Source organism: Lichenostomus cassidix, chromosome 3 (genome assembly GCF_008360975.1).
Source record: "Lichenostomus cassidix isolate B80296 chromosome 3, HeHo_3.0, whole genome shotgun sequence".
NCBI classification, from domain to species: domain Eukaryota; kingdom Metazoa; phylum Chordata; class Aves; order Passeriformes; family Meliphagidae; genus Lichenostomus; species Lichenostomus cassidix.
The window spans coordinates 35899569-35914949 of record NC_139483.1 but is presented as its reverse complement, the minus strand read 5'-3'; the positions used below and the strand labels follow the sequence as shown (position 1 = coordinate 35914949).

At 39.2% G+C, this 15381-nt stretch overlaps 1 protein-coding gene across 1 annotated transcript in view; it reads left to right on the top strand.

The window, feature by feature from the left end:
- The window catches only part of PRKN (parkin RBR E3 ubiquitin protein ligase), a 681963-nt gene that overhangs the window by 660271 nt on the left and 6311 nt on the right, over nucleotides 1–15381 (top strand). Inside the window, exon 10 of the mRNA XM_085055318.1 lies at nucleotides 3825–3911. Within this exon, the coding sequence (XP_084911444.1) occupies nucleotides 3825–3911 (87 nt within the window). The remainder of the gene's footprint in view (nucleotides 1–3824; nucleotides 3912–15381) is intronic.

The following is a 15381-nucleotide window of genomic DNA, read 5'->3' as shown; positions in this document are numbered from 1 at the left end:
GAAGACACATTTTGGCCAAAAAATAGTCTGTCTTCAGTACAGCTAATAGGGATAATTATAGGAGGGAAGACATGACGGTTGGGATTTCTACATGGATTGCAGAAGCCTGGTAAGGAATCTGGGTATGTGCTTGAGCTGTTACCCACATACTGCTAGGAGTCCCTAGCAGTGCTGCAGATTTAACCTTGTCTATGACTATCTCACTGCAACCTTCCATGCTTCCATGCAGGCACATGGGAGGAGGTAGGGGGGAAAAAGAAAAGGAATGTCTAAGTGGAGGAATAACTTTAAAATAATGGAAGGGAGCTCAAACTCGAATCTTTGTGCAGGGAATGGGAGTATTTTATTGAAGTTGAAAGAAAGATAATTTTAACAGTAATATTTATAAGCACTGTAGGGAGGTGTTATCAGAGACCAAAGGAAAGGCATTTGCAGTAGGCAGGGGAGAAAATGAGAGCTGTGGTGCTTAATCCAAGGGGAAAGCAGATCTTTGAAATGTTGTGGAAAAGGAAATGGCAAAATCTTATTTCCAAAAAACCAACCAGCATGGCATGTAAATGACAAGCTCATTTTCCTTTCATCCAAAAAAAAAACTATATTCTGTTCCCACTTCCAAACTTAAAACACTATAAATGGGCCAGTCAGGAATAACTGAGACTGAAGCTTGCTTTTACCATCCTAGTTTTTATTCAGCATCACTGCAGATGTCATCTGTGGGGTTTGAATTCCATAGAACTGATCAGAGTTTGGTCTGATTTTACCTTTTGTTTGAATAATCGTAATGATAGGAGGATTTTGAAAACAGGATCTGAATCCCTGTTGAGATTTTTAATACCTCCTATTCTGAGGTCACTGGATTTAGGATTTCTGCTTGGGCCTATCTCATACATTTTTACAGATATTCAAAAGCCTGTAATAGCCCACACACAGGTTATATTAATTTCCAGTGCCTAAATCCCTTAAGTGCTTTGGGGATTTCCCTGCTAATCCTCCTTTTAATGCAGGGGTAGGTTTGAACCTTTGGGATTTATTCTTTGTGTTGGTTGTTTTCCAACCAAAGAATCTTTCAAGGGTAACAACAGCAAGTGCTAAATACATAAAGACACAGAAATTTTATCTTCTGTTTATATTATCACAGCAATCTGCCAGTCTTTTTTTGGCACATGAAGGAAAAGAAAGTGTGACTATTATTAGTAATTATGCTACTTATAGTAATTTTAAACTCTTACTAATATTAAATTTATGCAAAAGTACTAAATCCTGACTGAACATCAAATCCTTTCCTTTCCAAGGGCAAAGTAACTGTATTAATATTAATGAAGCCATAAAAAACAAGTTAACTGACAGCATTTTTGCAGTTGCTTACTGCAACTGTATTTTGTTACTGAAAATTTATTATATTTTTCATGTCTGAAAGTAAAAAATGAATAAAACTATCACAAACTGCTCTTTGTTGTAAGTGACATGCCTTTTCTTTATGATGCATACTTTGCCATAAAAAGGGAGTGCTTAATGCATTTCTGTTGGGAGATGCCTATTTATTCTGACAAACCGATCAGCCTCCGGGGTGTTTCTTTGCCACAGAACTGATTCTACATCTCATCCATTATCTAATAAGATGTGAAAAGAGTATCCTGTCTCACAAAAAAATTCAGGCTTTGTTTCATCACAAGGATGTGGCAGGCTCACTCACAGGCTTACTTGCAGGATATACAATTGTTAGTGAAAGGCCCAGTTATACACTCATGAATGTTTCCAATGGGCCCGTGGGGAAAACCTTGGTAACATTGGTACTGAAGATAATTTATTTCCAAGGCAAGTATAAAATGTGGCCTCTATAATGAGAAAATGCATTTCATGTCTTAAATAGTACTGCATGAGCTTATGAATTTTGTTATTATAATAAACACCAATGCCACATAAACTAGCTAGACAGAATGTCTCTGCAAAATATATGCCCTGGTTATTTTTCTTTTCTTTCTTTATTATTTCTCCCTTTTCAGTGTTTATGAAAGGTTTAAAATTGCGCTTGCATGGGAAAAGTGAGAGATTGCAGTAAGGAAAGCAAGCTGAGGCATTGTGTGATAAGGCAGTGATAAAGTAAGTTTATACAAAAGCCTATCAGACAAATGTTGTCAGTCAGATGTGCTCATAAGGAAATTAAGTCACAATGAAAAAAGAGAGTAGGAAATTCAGTTAAACCTGGGCATAACCTTAAATGTTAAGGGATAACAAGTCTTTAAGTCCTCAGGTATCCCGATGGAAAGTACCTCTCTATATGTGTTTGAGCAGTGCTTAACACACCCAAAACTTTTGACCACTAATGCGCTGGAAATTGTGTTTAAATGATGCTCCATTACAATGCAGCTTCCCATACAACATACCCTGCAAATAAGTGCCCCCATTGTGAAGCTGTTTGCCAACAACCACAAGTGAATTAATAAATCAGTGTTAGTTGAAGTAAAACAAAATATTTTAGATTATTGATAAAATAGTGGAGAGAAGTGACAAGAAAGCAAGCAAGTGATAAGGTTTGATATCTCTGGAAGTTAGAACACTCACTCCACTGTCTCAAATTTTGTCAACTTTCTGAATAGCAGGGTCAATCTTTTTGGACTTCCACAATTCTTCTTTTCATAAAGTGCAGTTTCTTTAGCATGACAATAAAATATGATTTTCAGTGCTTCTGAGAAAAGTGAAAATACAGCTTGAAATAATTCAAAATGAAAATGCAAAAGCTGGAATTACTGGCAGACAAATGTTCTAGTGTCATGTCCTCCTGATATCCTTTATTCATTACATGTGAATGCAGCTCTGTATCTAAAAATCAAGGCTGTTTTATCGGTCTTGCTTATAATGCCAGTCAGAATGGCTTACCACTGAGAGATCTTTCAGAGTCTGGAGCTGCATCGAGACAGCACAGCTTTGAAACAGCATAAGAGAGACCCATTCTACATTATTGACTTTTCCACTTACCTGCAAGGACACAGAATTTAATGCAGCACTGATGGGTCAAAGATTTTGACACATGTCAAGACAGATATCTTCATTTTAGAGTTTAAAAAAAGGCATCAAACCTGATCCATATCAACCACTTTAGGTGGCAGAAGCGGTCAGACTGAACTAGGGACAATTGTTTCACTTATCTGCAAAGGACATTACTTTTCAATGAAGTGTAATGTAAAGAACAATATTATTTGAGGAAGATGAAACCAGAACAATTGCTAAAAATGCAATAAATGGCTAGAGGTAGATCCCTAAACCCTGTGTTAAGTATCCTATCATTGTGTTCTTTTTATGGATTTTTTTAAACCATCCTGTAAAGGTCTATGGCAAGGATATAATTTCCTAGGAAATGGTATTTCATGTGGCCTTTTATAAAGTGGTCATCCCCTAGCAAAGTCAGTAATAATTTTCCTTAGAGAAGGCATTTGATTCAGAACTACAAATAGACTATTTCCATTAGCAAATACTATAAAGAACTGGTTTTTTCAGCCATCTTCTATAAATAGATTTCACTGCAGGAAAAACACACCCAGAAGTATCTAGTATGACTTTACATCCCTAAATGAACCATGTAGCAAAATCTCATTTTTAATAATGGCATTTATGTTGCTTCACCAATGAAATATATAATAGTAACAGCAAAATTCTTGTGTTAATGATCACAGTGTATAATAAGATGCACAATTAGGAGGATTATGGGAATTTAATGGGAAGAGAAGGGCAAGGGATCATCTGTTGCATGGCTCTTCATGAGTGTAAGCTGCTGTCTATGTCCCTAATGTGTTTTTATGACTGGCATGCTTTGGTTTGTTTTCCAGTCTGTGTTCTGCCGTGAATGTAAAGAAGAATACCATGAAGGGGAATGCAGCTCTCTCCTCAGCCCACAGGGAGCCATGGCCCAGAAGGTATGGATCTCACAACTCCTGATCATTATCCCTGGCCCAACCAGAGTGACATTTGTCAAATGGGTCCTAATTATAATCCTCAGTAAAAGCAATTATGTTCATGCTGAATTACTCCAGCCGTTGGAGTTGCCGAATTGGCTCTGTGGTGGATTTCAGTCACTTTGATTGATAGAGTAGCTCAGTTCCGTCAGGAACACACAGGACTCTGCCATCAGTTGATAAAGAAAAGGCCTTCCCAGTGGTCTTCTAGGGTTGTCTCTATTCAATGTGAACACTTTTGAAAGGCTTTCTATATTCTTGCTGCCTTTCAGCTTATTTTCAGTGCACCAGTCAGGAAAATATGTGGTTTTGGGCCGAATAACAGAGCATTTATATAGCCTATGCAGAAAATACTATTGGTAATTTATGTTTTAGCTTACAGAAATATAAAATAGATTGTCTAGGCTGCAAGCTGTTAGATGATAATTATTCTAGGCTGCTCCATAATTTTGTAGCTATTGTAGCTATAGACCTGAACAGGAAATATTTTTTTCTCTCCTGGCATTTCTCTTTGAGATTCAAGTTTTCCTTTAAATAAATAAATAATGTAAACCACAGTCTTTCCAACTAGAAAGGAAAAAAAAAAAAGGAGAAAGTGGGAAATGGAAAGAAAAGGAAACACACCCCCTAAATATCTCACGGCTTGATGCCCAGGGTGCACTCCTAGGAAGAAGAAAACTGGTATTCAGATATCTGGCAGGAGGAATAGCAGGATGTTGAGAGGAAACTCAAACCCTGAGCCCCCACACAGCCCAGTGTGACAGATAAAGGTTGCTGGGCAGGTGCTGATGAGGACTTTCATCCAGCCAGCTCTCAGGGAGGCTTGTTGAGCTCCTATAAGTGCCTGCAGGCAGGCTCTGTCTGAGGCTGCCTTTTGGGGACTCACGGTTTGAACACAGAGACCGGGAGGGAGATGATTAGCACTGGTTGAGGCAGAATGAAGCAGCCTCTATCCTAGCAGTCAGTCAGGGTATCTACCTCTGTTGCCCTTGAACATGTGTATTGTATCTTGAACATGTGTATGGACCCAAAATCCATCTACTGTCCCAGCCTCTAGTGATTTGTGATGCAGGTGTGGCATTTTATGTTTAGTAGCTTTCAGCAAGGTTTTTTTCCATTAATTCATAAAACCCATTTTTTGAAGCCATATATATATATGTATATATATTATATATATTTATTACAAGGAGGTTTGCAGCTTAGCTGCCCTCTATTAAGAGCAGTTTAATTTTATTTGCAATAACCTTAGAGCAGTCTTCCAGTTCCCTTCACATTTACATAAAACCCAAGCAACTTCAACAGAGATGCTGAGAGATGCTTAAAGCATCCAACAGCTTAATAAAGTAGGAGACCAAGGCCTGATGTCTTTCCTGAATTAAACTGAGCTAGAACTTGAATACATCTCAACATGAACAGAGATCTCTATATTCATTAAGTTATTTATGCCTAGAGTTTTGCCTAGAGTACTGAAAGTTGTCATGGCACATTACAAGGGAGCTCAACAATGTTGCCTCTATGAAAGTTAGAGTTCATGTAATTTTTATGTTGTAGGGCAGAGATAAAGGTATGCCAGGAAGAATCAGAATACCATAGGAAGAAGTAATTTATTATAAATATTTGAATATTGCCTTAGCTTTTCCTTATAACTATGGGAGCACTTCATCCATCTGCTCCAGTCTCTCAGCACATGAATTGCACCCAATTAGACCTGTTAACTTAGCAATGTTGACTACTTTTGCAATTCCAGTGTAATGTGAACGTTTTTGCTGCTCCTGAAAAGGAGGACTCTCAAAGGACTACTCTCAAAGGAGTACTCTCAAAGGACTGCTCCAGAATAGCTAAATGATAGTACCAGAATAATTCTTGCATCTACACAAATCAGTTCCCCTGAACAGACAAGACCACAGACTACGCAGGATTCATTGAGACTCCGGTTTAAGCTGAAGTTAATTGAATTAGGTCCGCCTTCTTTTCCCTTAAGAAATTGAGAGCTGCACTGATTAAACTTCTCCACGAAGCGGTGCTGTGCCACCGAAGGAATGTTTTCCCTCCCTCCCTCTCCGTAGCCCGGCGAGCAAACGGAGCGGTAGCTGACACAGGACAAGCGCAGGTGCTGCTGAGATGCTGCTTTCACCTGCCCAGCATCGCCCTGCACTCAGCACCCCCGTGCCGGGCACACCAACCATTCGGGGCCGTGTACAGACAATTTTCATCTCACTGAGATTAGTGTGAGCATTTATCCACCTGTGCTTTCAGGCTGTCTGCTTCACTTGGCATCACTGCTAGGTGCAGAGGTCTGTGTGTCAGACCTAACTTGCTGTGATTGTGGTGCTTGGTGAGGCAGTGAGAAGGTTTGTTTTATCTTTGACCGTGGTCTGCTTCAAGGTAGGAATAATACACTTCCAGGGCTGTCTCCAACTTGTGCAGTTTGACTCCAGTCTGGATCCTTTCCATATCATTTATTATATAAAGCGATCTTATTGCCACACCTCCTGCCAGTCAGATTTAAGGATCAAACAGGCACATTGACACTAAACTGTTCCTCTCCAGAATAGGTACAGGATACATGATCAGTCTCCGGGAAATACTTCCTATAATAAAAAGGCAGGGTTATTTCAGCCTGTAGTGGCTGCAGTAGTGAAAGGACCTTCTGCTGCCTTCACATTTCTGCAAATGCCTGCAGGTCTCTGATGTTCAACAATAGGAAGGGAAACACTTAGGCCTAAGTCAGTGTGACAGAGGTGAACATGTCACCTCTGTCACATGAAGAGTGTGAAAGAGATGAAAAAAAGCTGAAAATGAGAGTTGTTGTGGAGGAATTTGGTGACCAGTAGTTGATGGCAACATAGAGAGTGGGAAGAGCTGTGGTCCTCTGCATGCAGCTCTCCTGATGTGTGCCAGGGCACTGCAAGGGCTGTCTGCTGCCTGGGGACTAGCAGGAGACTGGGACAGCAATGTCTGATGGTACCCTCAGAATCTGGCAACAGTTTGGGAAGCCTTGGAGAAGGAGATCCCTCAGAAGGAGGGGTAGAGCCTGCTAGAGAAGCATTTGAGTGTCCTTGAAAGCCAAAAACTGACAGGAAGGACTGTGACCTGTCAGATAGGGTAGAAACTCCACAAAGACGAAAAGAGAGATGTGAGATGACATGGCACAGCTATGAGGGTCCAGCAAACATAAATTGTGGTGGTGAAATGGGCCTGTGCTTGGGCAGATATCAGAAGGAGGGAGGAAGAAGCCTGAGGTAAAGAGAGGGGGAGTGTAGGTGGTGGGACTGTGAAGGAGGGTAGGGCAGGGTGGAAGGGGGAATGGGGTCATTTGCAGGAGGAAGGAAGAGGGCAACTGCGATTGCAGGGAATAGGAGGGACAAAGCAGGTGCCACATGTGGATGTTTGAAAGCCTATTGCAAATAAAGTAGCTGGAAGCTTGTAATGATGGGAAGCCAAAGGGCATTACTTGCTGCTTGGGGTAGAAAATGCAAACTCAGCAGCAGGTGTGCACAGAGCAGCCCAGCTTTACCTGCTGGTGTATCATGACCCTTCAGATCTGTGCACAGATATTGCATGGCCTATTAGGAAGGATAAAATGTTCTCTTTCCGCCAAAATGTCCATTTTTAGCCCAGCTAGGCCACTGGAAGCTTATCTTAAACATTTACTTACTGGTGCAGGACTGATTATTTCCCATCTTAGTGTGTAAATTACATTATTTCAGGGAAAATAAAATTTATCTGTGGCAATATCAGTTGAAAAGCTTTCTTTTAAAGCCATTGCAGCCTCCTGGAGGCATTTGAACTTTGGGATGACAGAAGTAATCCTATTTGATGAATTAAAAGGCACAGTGTGCATGATGGAATCAATGACACAGTAAAGGTGACTCCAGACAGATTTATGTTTAGAAATAACCACATAGTCCCTGCTATGTACACCACAAAACCATGCTTCCTGGCCTTTTTTAACCTCACACACAGACAGTCTGTGCTGGTGGGGAATCTAGCTATAAACCAGCTTCCTCGGTAAGTCCCCACCTTAAAATTAGCCTAACTTTCCTAGCACAAAACCCTTCTACATGGTTGTCCTTTTACAAGGATAAGCAATGCACCTTCTTGCTCTTGCTCATTAGGAACTGGACAATAAAATGTGCCCACTATTAGCTTTGAACTTTTTCAGAGTAGCTTCCAGGGTGGTTTTGTGCTGTGCATGTTGATAAGACAGTGGCAAGGTAAACTGTAATGACAATAGCAATGACACTGATGTAAAAGTGGTGCTTTTGTAAATAAGTGAATAGAATATGGGGCACTGAATCATAAATGTTTGGGGGGAAAAACTTGACACAAACTGGATGAAACATTATTAAAACGTATGTTTTAGAGATGGTTCTGTGGACAAACTTTCTCCAAGAAGTTGCTGTTTATCTTGTCCTACCAAACCAATGAGTGTGTAATTATAAAAAGGTAACAGCTTTTTAGCAAGGTTGCTTTGTCAGAGGTTGCTGTGACTTTAGTCTTTACTAAAGACAATAAATTAAACATCATGAAAGATTGCTATAGTTACAGTTCTATAGCTGTACACAAATACCTCCTGTAACCTGCATTCAAAGGCTTTAACCTGAAAGAAAATCTGATGTCTAAATCCTCATTCCATAACCCAGTCTGGCAGTCTGGGTTGTAAAAAACCCAGATATAAATATAGTTAATTCCATCTGAACAAACTCTACTATTAATGCTAGGCCAGGAACAGCTTTAAACCTAAGCCTAGACTAAATACCTGTGGTGTCTGAATTCTTAGTTTGCCCAGTGATCTCTTCTGCTTCAATTTCCAATCCTAACTCCTTAAAAATCTTGTTGGAGCATACCTAGTCTTAAGCCAAGCCTTAATTCCAGCTAGTTCTAGAAAATCTGGCCCTGCAATCCATGCAATCCAGCAAAATCCTTCTCTAAACATTCATCTTTATCTGCTGATGCAGCTAAAAATTGTTACCCATTTCTTGCACGCAGGTTACAGACTAGGTTGTATAAATTTCTGCCCTTTTATTACATTGAAAATCTCATTATCTGCTAAAGGTGTTCATTTCAGACCATGGCTATTGTATATGCAAAGTAGAAAATGTATTGCTAGTTTTATCAAAGTCTTAGAAAGCTAATCAATTAAGTATTTTTAGTCCATTTACAATAGGACTTACGGTTCAAATTATACATAGTTAAAATAAAGGATATACAAGCTTTCTGGTGACACCCATTTACCCAGTGTTATTTTTAACCTTCCACTGCTTCTCTGGGTCCTAGGCTCAATAGCTGCAGTCTGGAAGGGGCTGGCGAAGTGAATCCTTTCCCAGAAGGGGCATGATGTTGATATTGAAGGATTTTTTTCCTTCTGACTGTATAATCTGCTTGGAGTCAGTCTTATGTGTTTGTTAACAGACTCCTTCTCTGACTTACAAGCCAAAGTTGGTGTGTTTTACCCAAGTCAGTTATGCTTTTGTTCTCTTTGTTGTCCCTAAGACTGTTTTTACTCATCTTTCAATGCTGTATTTGGGTGACTGGCCACTTGAGAGTGGTTTATAGTGCTGGGGCCTCCCATATCGCCCCGTGCCTCTGCTTTCAAGGCCTCTTCTATCATCACATGCCTTTACTCCTCTGCATAGCATTTTTTGGTAGGGTCAGAGACAGTTTTTTCTGCCCAATAGTACCTTTAATGGTCATTGCTGTCTGTTAGTTACAAAAATACATGGAACTGTTAAACCATGCAATAATACAAAAACTGTACAAAAGAAAAAGCAGAATAGATAATAGTCATCAGGTCATTAAATAATTACTGTCACATGCTAAACCAAATCTCTAGGCACGCCAAGACAAGATAAAGCACGCCAGATAAAGCCTGATAGGTCCTGAGGCTCATGGTGCTGGCTTGGCACAAAGGCTGTGGTCTCTTACAAGAAACAGCTACAGCATTTTTACTGAGCCACAAAGATACAGGTTCTAAACCTTCATCTACAGTCTCTTCCAGTGCAAATGTATAGCTAGTGCTGTAAAACTTAACTTCAACTCCACTCTTACCCTGTGGGACACTGTCTGTCCTGGCTGTAGCACTAAGTTGGAGGACTTTGTCACCCGAATCCCAAAGCCCTTTTCAGACCCACCACCTTCAAATCAAACCTCAGCTGCTCCTTGTTTGGGACTCAGCCCTCACAGTCCTCAGGTAGATAATGTAGGATCCAAATAATAGCTTTGCTGTTCAGCAACTGGCAATATAAAATTTTTTCAGCACTTCTGCCAGTCCAGGAACCCCTCAGAGCTAACCAAAAGCAGTGCAGGCAGTGCCTTAACTGAGGCAGGGCAAACCTGATGCTCTTCATCAGCCCCACTTCCAGGCCCTGGCTGCACTCTAACCAGAGTTTCTGGGCTCGAACCTAACTCAGGCAAGTCGTCTCAAGCAAACAGTCAGCCCTGCAGCAGACCCACTGGGTCACTTCCCAGACATGTTTTGTGCTGCACAGGTGCAACATAAAGGCACATCCATGCACACACACACAGATGGCCAGGAAAGCTGTCACATCCCCTGGCATCCTGCTGAAGTCTGTTGTAATGGAGCTCCTGGAAAAGCTCCCAGCTCACCTGGGCTGCAGGCGAGTCTCCAGCCCATCTTTCCCTCCCATTGTCTCCTGTGTGCAGGTCTCGGGGTTGACAGTAGGGGGTATAAAATGTACAGGCATTGACTGCCAGGCTTCCTTTTCCATCGCAGAACAGCTTCTAACCTCTCCTGCTGTGGATTTCCAGCAAGCGTGTAGGGCTGTGAAGTCTGGTCTCTAAGCAGCTAATGATAATCTAAATGATAAATAGCAAATGCTAACCACAAAAAACATTATTTATTTCACTGCATTTTAGTGGGGAAAAAAAGCTGCTGAAAAGGTTCATCATGCATAACATCTTTCAATGAGTCCTGAGTCACAGTATGAAATGTGGAACATCTATTATTAGGCCATTGATTTTTCTTTTTTTTCCCCATCAGGTAAATTTTAAAAGTTAAATAAAACATGGCTGTACAAGAAATGGCACACCAACTTGATTTCTAAAATATCTTAAACAACTGAAAAAGAAACTGAGGCTAGGGGTTTTAGTATTTGTTATACTCACAATGTCAGCCTCAGGACATTTCACCCCACAGGTGTCTAATTAAAGGAGCAAGAAAAATAACTAAAACTGGGAAATATCCTGTAAAATTAATCTCTGTGTTATAAATAAAGATGCACTGGAGGAAATTTGAGAATAGGTCTTAACTTTCTGTCTAATGAGAAATAGATGAGAACTAAATAGAGAGAATTTCAGCTTTCCTTTTTTTGGGCAGCAATAAAGTAAAAAAGATGTGACAGATTGCTTTTGTTTATGATGTTAAAGTGACAGTCATTTTCAGCTGTGTTGCCACTTAGGAGAGAAGGCACGTTCTTTATTCCACTCATGGAAAACAGTTATATAAGAATGACCTGTATTAGATTAGATTTTCTGCTTTAGAGCAGTACAAATTCAATATTCACCATCTACCTGAATTTAATTCATTATATGAATGGCTCCAACACACAGGGAGAGAACCTTGATGTGCAGTGTCACCAAACCAGAGCACACTTTCATCTTGTATCTAACATAATACTCTGTGTATATCAATTTTATTTTAACTAGTGGCTGTCATCACAAAGCAGCTCTTTCATTTTATGTCAGAATTCCCCAGGCACACCAGACAAATTGGTTCACACAAAGCTGCTTCATGTGGATATAACTGGATCACACCTCTGTTTTTCCTGTGCATGAAACACATTCTCATTGAATTAATATCTTTTCTTTTCCTTGCCTATAGCCATATTTTAGGGTTTTGATTAGCCTAAATCTTTCTCTAAACTAAAGCAGTAGTCCCATAGCTATGCACACCTCTTTTGGTGAGATTTTGACTCTTAAATGGCTCAAATAATCCATTTTCTTCCAAAACCCCTCTAGCCTATCTAATGCCATAGACATCTGCTATCTTTACCCCCACAACTGAAGTAAAAGGCACCACTAAACATGACAGGGTGTTAATTCATGTGATCATTGTCATAAAACAGCCCTGTAAAAGCCAAGAAGACAAAATAAATTTAAGTTGGACTGTCACCTCCCCTTGTAGATCAGGCTTCCACAGCTGAGGCTGCTTTTGCTTAGAGCTCTAGCTCTAGCACTAGCAGGCTGTGTTAATCTGAATATTATGGTGAACATTGCTTGTGAACAATGAATTATTCTTTGTCTTCCTTTCAAATGCTTTCAAGTATGCATAGCTTTTCTCGCTTTCTTGTTAGAAAATGGGTAATACTTTCTGTTTTGAGACTACTAAACCTTTTGAAAATTCTGTGTTTCACATAAAGTGAAATAATTTTACATATTTCAATTATCTAAGTAAAAAGCTTATTTTTGCAGGTAAAATTACCTTAAAATCAAGCATTTCTGATCACAAGCAAATGTAGTTCTGATTTAAAGAAAGCTGCATCAGAATACTTTTTTTACGTTACGCATGACCAGTTTTTTTGCTTATCAGAGAGGAATGAAGCACCAAGAGCAAACAAGCAGGAATGTAGTTTAGAATCACTAAACCAAAGCAAAAATAAGGTTAACAGCTGCATATTCTATTCTGAATTAAAGATCTTCAGTTTTCAGATGTTGTCTATACTAGGCAAAATAAGCATGATCATAAAAGTGTGCTAACATACGGCAGTACATAATTTGATGGATGTTGAAATTTAATATTATCTAAGGCTTCCAGTATTTTGAACGAGAAGTTTTACCATGAATGTTTTTAATCTATATGGTACTGTATAGTTGCTGTCTGCGAACACATTCTTTATTTGCTTCGTGTAGTTCTACTGACAAGTCAATGTGTGCTCTATTACCTGAATGAGATGCTGCTCCAAGAAGGACACTTTATTTCTATTTCAAGATGCTTTCTGTCCCGTAGATGTTTTTGCAGTACTGCATGATATTGATTAACTGCAAAGAGAGCTTTTCATGTACATGTTTTTGTATTGTCGTATGGTCCTCAGCAGCCTCTGTGGTTTCTTTATCCCCATTAGTTTTTCCAAAAGACTCAGCATAGAAATAGAAGTAAATCTGTGTCCTTCAGTGTGACCCAGAGACAATAAGACAAACTTTTCCTCCCATCTCACTAAGGGAATACGGCGGGGGAATGTTGAATAGTGCTTACAACAGCTCTTACTGTAGCTTGCTGTTATTTATGGGTATTTATTCCTGGTCATAATATGCAGCACAGTTGAGAATCAAAAACATTATTCATAAAGTGGCATGGATGAAATCTAGTAGCATTTCAGTAGTGCTGAGGTAAGTGTTCTGTACTTACTGGGGAACTAGAGCATATTGTGTTGAGTGAGCATCAGAAGTGATCACAGTCTCCTGCCCTCAGCAAACTGACATGGGATGCACACCTGGAGCATCTCTGAACTTCCTATCCAAGACCAGGCAGAACAAGCAAAGTGAGAGATACTTCTGCTTGACAGACCTGCCCTATTACCTAGGCCATTGTCAAGGAGATTAGGTTTGCTAGTTTAAGATGTAAGAGCATGATTTAAATAGACACTGGTAATGAAAGATTGCCAGACATCTTTATTGTTTGCAGAAAAAAAATGCAGATAAATATATATACGCTTGCCATCATTGTGTTTGGAGCCCTAAATAAAGTACATAAACACTGAAGGTTCATAGATCCAGATAGTGTGATTTCTTCACTGAAACGAAGGACTCCATTACTGTGCAATTTCTCTGCATTTGGTTCACACAGCAGGAAGTTTTAACTTAGCGTTCAGCAAGACTGGCCATAGAGGGATGTTCAGCTCTAATGGGCTGAAATGTCATGCTGCTGCATCTAGTTCATGCTAGAATTTTTGCAATGGAAAATATTAAAAAAATCATTCACTCCTGCTTTCAGCAATTTGTTCTTGGTGTACTTCATACTTGTAAGATTGTTTCTTTCAGTTATTCCTAAACTCTCTTAAATTTGTATTTGTTTCCAGAACTAAAATTAAAAAATTTTATACAAATAAAATTGGCAATCTGGTATGTGAAATTTTGCCTCACTGTCCTTTGCTATTAGGTCACAGCAAAGACATGAAGATGGAGGAAAAGTATGTTTGCAGGTATTAAAACACTGGATTTGGACTATTTGAGAAAACAGAGCCATTGTGAAGCTCTTCTGGACTGACTACAAAGATTAAAAATACTTCTGGTCTTCTCACTTAGCTATTCTGAAAAGAATAGCAATGTCTTCTCACTGTTACAGTGATCTGTATGGATCTTAAGTAATGGGTTCCCATTAAAATGAGATATCATCTTGTTTCTGTCACAGGGAAAACTGAAGCCCAGGTCAAGTGTTCCCCACTCTCCCAATCTGCCTCTCTGAGCTAGCTCAGATTGCTTGCAAAAGTCATCCTTCCTTAAGGATGTAGGTGTTGAAAAATCAATACTAGATTATGTTCTTTGCTATTAGCCTGAGAAGCTTTTTCTATTTCCCAGAACTTACTAATGTGCTGTTGTGTAGAGGTCATCTTTCTGCCGAATTGCTGAATAATCCAGAAGGGTGCAGGGCCGAGTTCCCTCTCCACAAACAGACAGCCAGAAGTAAAAGTCACTTCTAGGATACAGATAGAGGACCTTGATCCCTTTTGTCACCTCTACATCAAAAAGATAACCAAGTTGGAGAATATTAAGTGAGGAGCAACAAAAGAGATTCACAGAGAAGACTGATGAAAGTAGTAAAATAAATAATGTCAAACACATATTTTTGAGGTTTCCTCATTAAAAGAAGACAATGGGTATTTTTATTGTTTTGTGTTTCAGTTTGGTTTTCTTTAAATGCATATTGCAATGGCCACCAGATGAGCTGGAAATAAATTTCTGCAGATGTTGGTGTTTGTTATTCCATTTTAATTCAGATCATTTCAGCCAAGAATTAAAATCTAGGTATTACTCACAGACACAACTTACAGGTTTTATCAATACTAGATTACCAGAATTCAAGCAGAGTTATGGTTTTGTTGCATTTTTTTTAAGTTGGGCCAAATTCCTTTTTCTGTCTTACGAGAAATAAATATATTTTAAAATTATCCTTTTAAATAAATATAAAAGTATACCCCCATAACAGCTTATAAATATTTAGAAGGTATACATCAAGAAGTTACGGGAATTGTTATAAATTAAATAGTTTTGTTTAAGCTCATCATTTTCCTACATCCTTGAATAAAAACATATTATGAATGGTGAGAGCATAGTTTCAAGGTTCAACCTACATACATTGCTTATAGCTATTATTCACATAGTTGCCAACCTTGTGTGGTGGAAATCACCCAAGGCACTGCCATCTTTTTTGTCCTTGTAAAATCATTTTAGGTAGGAAACAGCCAAATAGGCC